The following is a 4,719-nucleotide window of genomic DNA, read 5'->3' as shown; positions in this document are numbered from 1 at the left end:
TGCAGGAGCTCCTGCACCCCCCGCTGCACTCGGGGCTGGGGGCTGAGCCCCCCCATCGCTGCGAGGGTGCTCAGGGGTCTGTGCTCTGCCCGCAGCTCCGTCCCCACCTGTGCCAGGAGGGACACGGGGGGGACGTCAGGAGGGGGATCCGGCGTCTCCGGCAAAGAAAGCATCTGTGTTTCTGCAGCTTCGAGTCCGTGGGAAGGGGTGGGTGGGACCCCGGGGAAGCCCCGTGGCAGGAGAGGGGCACATCCTGGCGCGTTCCCGCGCCGCGGGGCCGCCCCCCTCCATCCTTAGTTCCTCGCTGCGATGACCACGGACAAGGCCACGCCGCCCAGCGCGATGGCTGTGGCACCGAAGAGCCACTTCCAAGGGATGGACTGAGGAGGAGAGAGACCAGTGAGGTGATGGGATGGGTGTCTACGAGCCCCACGGGCAGCAGGGACGTGCAGCTCTGCCTGTGCTGGCAGGGTGCCAGGGGGCAGCGCCGAGCTCCCAGTGCACATCCCAGATAACGCATCCCAAAAAGGCAAGTGCTGCGTCGGCTCTGCCCAGCTCAGGGCCGGCGTGTGCAGCAGCCCAGCTGACAGGGCTCTTCACCAGCACAGCCAGAGGCTTCCCGAGCAGCTGGGACCAGAATCCCGACTCTCCAGCTGGCATCGCTGGGATGTAGCGGACAGAGCCAAAACAGCAGCACCCACTGGTATATTCCTAGCAAGGCTGCCCCAGTGGCTCTCAGGGACCTGGGGGGACACCAACCCCTCCTTTGTGCCCCCCTCCCACTCTGCCACCCCCCAGAAGCTCAGCATCAGCCCTTACCCAGGGCAGTTTGTCTTTGCACTTCCCCGGAGCGCCGGCAGCGCTGGGATTCCCGAGCATCTTCCTGTACATCTCTGTCTCCACATTCTTCTGGTCTGTGTGCTTCTTCACCAGCTTGGAGAGCTCAGCGTGGATGGTCTGGGGAGGAGAGCGTGGTGTTAGAGGCCCTGAACTGTCCCTGTGGTGCAGGGGAGGGGACAGGGACCACAGTGCCACCACCAGCAGTCTGACCACCCTGGGGCTGTGCAGGAGCTTGGTGGAACAGCTCAGAAGCAGCTTGGGGGGGCTGATGGCCTGATCCTGCTCCCTTGCACCGAGGGGCTGCACCAGGACCTGACAGCCAGGCTGGGTGCCTGCTGGGTCTGTCTCTCTGTCCTTTCTGGCCACCCAAGCCCTTCCCTGCCTGGCAGCGGGGAGCAGAGCCCAGGGCTGATGCCAGACATCAGGAAAAGGATTTTCTTCTTTAATTGAGATGGCAAAGTGTCTGCCTTGGGGGCAGACATGCCCGAGCTTTCCCACTTTTCTGTCTGGGAGCAGGCTGGAAAAGCAGGATTAAACCCAGCCTGGTCTGAAGCAGGATTGCAGCACAACACGGGAACGTGCCGGTACCTGCCCGGCTGGGGCAGGAGAAGGCTCCGTGTCCTGCGTGGGGCTCACGGCCTCCCAAAAAGCAGCAAGAAGCACCAGTGAAGCCAGCACGGCCCCGCCAGACGCCCCCCGAGCCCGCGGTGGCAGGAAGGACGCTGCGGTGGCACAGCCGCCCAGAGCCGCGGCCGCGCTGTGCCCTCTGCTGGGGACACCGGCACCACCACCGGTGTCCAGAGCCCAGCCAGGACTTCCCCCCGATCACGCCACGCTCGGAACCGCTGCCTCGAACGTGACACTTCGGACAGCGGAGGGTGCAAAGTGCCTGCAAACCCCCAGCTCACCAGGGCCAATACGTCGGTGTAGGACAAATGTGTCTCTTTCTGCCCCCACAACACACATTTCTAAGGGCTCAGGAGGAGATCAAGGCTTCCTCACTGGAGGCAGGTGGAGCTGAGCAGGTCTCCAGTCTGTTTCCAGCACCAGTGGCTGTTGGCCCTGACTCACCACGCGTGTCCAACGCTCCCGTCTGGCCCTGGCACTTCCCGGGCGTTCCGGCACTGCCCAGGCTTGTGGTCTCACTGGTAACGTCACTGCTGGGCATTGGGATTTTTCACCCCTCTCCAATTAAAGGCTTTATCCAAACAGGCTGGTGAGCAGCTGCTCTGCCAACAGGGACGTGCTGGAGACCCACCAGGAGGAGCTGCTCCTGATGTCCACCCCACCCAAACCTCGCCGGGAAGCAAAGGGTGTGAGATCCTGCTCACCCTTCCCCATGGGTGCTCCCAGACCACGAGATCTGGGGGTGCTGCAGGACCCCAAAGCACCTGCTTTTAGTGCCCCATCCTTGCCATGTCCTTCAGGATTCAGATCATGACACAAATCATGATGGGTCTGGTGACATCAAGGGCAGGTTGGATGGGGCTTGGAGCAACCTGGGCTGGTGGGAGGTGTCCCTGCCCATGCAGGGGGGTTGGGACTGGATGATCTTTAAGGTCCTTCCAACCCAAACCATTCTGTGAGTCTATGAAATTGCTAGAAAAGAAGTAGTGGATCAAACAGACCCAGTTGAAGACTGAAGCCCACCTGGAGCACCGAGCTCCCCTCAGGCAGCACCTCCCTGCCTCTCCCCCAGCTGGCCCAGACTGCTCCTGCCTCGGCCATTTCCTGGCACTGGCATTTGATTTCTCCCGAGGCTCCAGCCCTGCAGCTGATCATTAACCAACAGGAAATTCCTGACCCAGAGCTCGCCCTGACCTGGGTGCTGGATCCAGGCTTGGGCTGCTCCCGCCCCCAGTGAATCAAGCTGGGGAGCCTGTCTGCAGGGCCTCAGCTCTGCTCCACTTCCCACTGCCAGGGCACCAGCCAGCAGAGAAGCTGGAACAGCCAGGACTGGACATACAGGATTGCTGGAGCTGGGATGGAACTGGCAGCGAGTCCTGCCACTACCAGGACAAAAGGGCAAAGTGGGAGTAACGTGGAGATAAGGGACCCACCAGCCCAGCTCAGGTGTTACACCACGAGGTGCATCACCCCATGGCTGCCTTGAGGGCTCTTTCCAGCTTCTCTCCATGAAGGAAGTTGGAAACAGCTTCAGCCTTCCACAGGGGACACTGAGGTTTGCAGGGACAACAGGAGTGTCCAGCAGGCACCCAGCTCAGCAGGGTGACACAGCAACCTACCTTGTTTGAAGGCTCCAGCTTCAATGCTGCCTTCAAGATGGGGATGGCTTCCCTGTATTCTCCCTGCTGAGCCAGGACCTGGAAGGTGAGACATGGATTGAGCAGGATAGCAGAGGTCTGTACCTTGGTCTTGTTCTCTGTCCCACCTTGGAGAAGGGATAGCAGTGCCTGCCCCACACCCGGCCTCACCTTCCCCTTTCGGAAGAGAGCCTTGATGTTCCCTGGCTGGTGCTCCAGGACCAGATTACAGGACTTGAGAGCTGCCTCATAATGGTCCAATTTAAGCTGAGAGGCTGCCAGGTTGTTGAGACACTTCACCTTCACGTCCAGCAGCTCGGCCTCCTCCTCCAGGCTGAAGTCAACTGCCAAGACCCCAGAGCCAAGTTACAGCAGGAAGGGACCCTACTGACCCTCCTCTGGGGTGGGAGCAGGTACCTTTTGAGCTGGAGCCAATGACCTTGAGGGCAATGTCATAGGAGTTGATGGCCAGCACGTAGTCTCCCTGCTGGTAGAAGAAGTTGCCGCGCTCCCGCTTCCGGTTGGCCAGCTCGATCTTCTCCTTCCCACTGAGCAGCTCCAGGTCTGGAGCATCCTGAGCTGCCAGCAACTCCACCTCCAGGGTGAGGGCCGCGTTTGGGGGTACATCAGGGCTCCTACAGACATGAGGGCACAACACTGTGACACTACTGTCACCTCTGCCTGTCCCAGCAAACACTGGGATGTGTAGATTTAGGGCCATGGCCCAGAAATCAGAGCCATGGAAGCTCCTTGGGACAGGGGGATGCAGGTTGTTCCCCCCAGGCAGGACACGCAGGTCTCCCTGCCCATGAAACTCTGGCTTGCTGGCTGGGCTGTCACCAGGAGCACAGGGGACAGATTTCACAGCCCTGTTTGGGGTCATCCTGCCCCCCTGTACACACTCCCTGCTCACCTGCCCTGAGCACCATAGCAATACTTGGCATCTGACATGATCAAAGCTGTCTCCCCCATTTCCAGGAGCTGCACACACAGGTCCAGAGCCTGTGGGGGAACAACATCGTGGGGAGGGAGCACAAAAACAACAGCAGAAGAGCCACTTCCAACCCAAAACCAGGGACATCATTGACCCCAAACCCCCCCCATGCCCCCCGAGGCAAAGTCCAGCTCCACAGGGTGAAAACCAAGCCGTGATAAAGCCAGGCAGGGTTTGCCCCAGCCCTGACCTGCAGCACATCGCAGTCCCCCAGCGTGAAGGTGAGGGCAGGGTTCTCCTCCACCACCCTGCCATCCTGCAGCGTGGCCTTCAGGCGAATGGTCACGTCCTGGCCCTTGCGGGGACGAGTGTCCACCCCCCGGCCTGGCACCAGCGTCTTCTTTTTGAGCAACCCGCTCCCTGGGCAAGAAGAAGCCGGAGACACGTCAGTCCGTGGCCTGAGGGGGGCGAATCCTTGCCCCCACCACCCTGCTCTGACTCCTGGTCAAGCCTTCGTGGTGCAGGAAGCACCAGCAGAGCTGTGGGGAAGCCCGGGGGGCCCCACAAGCCCAGCACCCTCCTGCCAGGGCTCTCACCCAACACATCGAGCCACTCCGGGGCGTCCCCAGACGCTTCCCCTCCACCCTGCTCCGACGGCCGGGTGTCCTCCCGCGGCGGGGC

At 61.4% G+C, this 4,719-nt stretch overlaps 1 protein-coding gene across 1 annotated transcript in view; it reads right to left on the bottom strand.

Annotated features, from left to right (window-relative positions):
• Positions 1–293: 293 nt before the first annotated feature.
• Positions 294–4,719, bottom strand: part of FKBP8 (FK506 binding protein 8, 38kDa) — a 5,649-nt gene continuing 1,223 nt past the window's right edge. Inside the window, exons 2-9 of the mRNA XM_009995095.1 lie at positions 4,635–4,717; positions 4,289–4,458; positions 4,018–4,106; positions 3,522–3,739; positions 3,276–3,448; positions 3,087–3,164; positions 820–957; positions 294–380 (exon numbers count right to left, since the gene is read on the bottom strand). Of these exons, the coding sequence (XP_009993397.1) occupies positions 294–380; positions 820–957; positions 3,087–3,164; positions 3,276–3,448; positions 3,522–3,739; positions 4,018–4,106; positions 4,289–4,458; positions 4,635–4,717 (1,036 nt within the window). The remainder of the gene's footprint in view (positions 381–819; positions 958–3,086; positions 3,165–3,275; positions 3,449–3,521; positions 3,740–4,017; positions 4,107–4,288; positions 4,459–4,634; positions 4,718–4,719) is intronic.

This window comes from Chaetura pelagica, unplaced genomic scaffold (genome assembly GCF_000747805.2).
Source record: "Chaetura pelagica isolate M959 unplaced genomic scaffold, ChaPel_1.0 scaffold463, whole genome shotgun sequence".
NCBI lineage: Eukaryota > Metazoa > Chordata > Aves > Apodiformes > Apodidae > Chaetura > Chaetura pelagica.
Note: the sequence above shows the minus strand (reverse complement) of the source record. Positions and strands in the feature narration are given on the sequence as shown.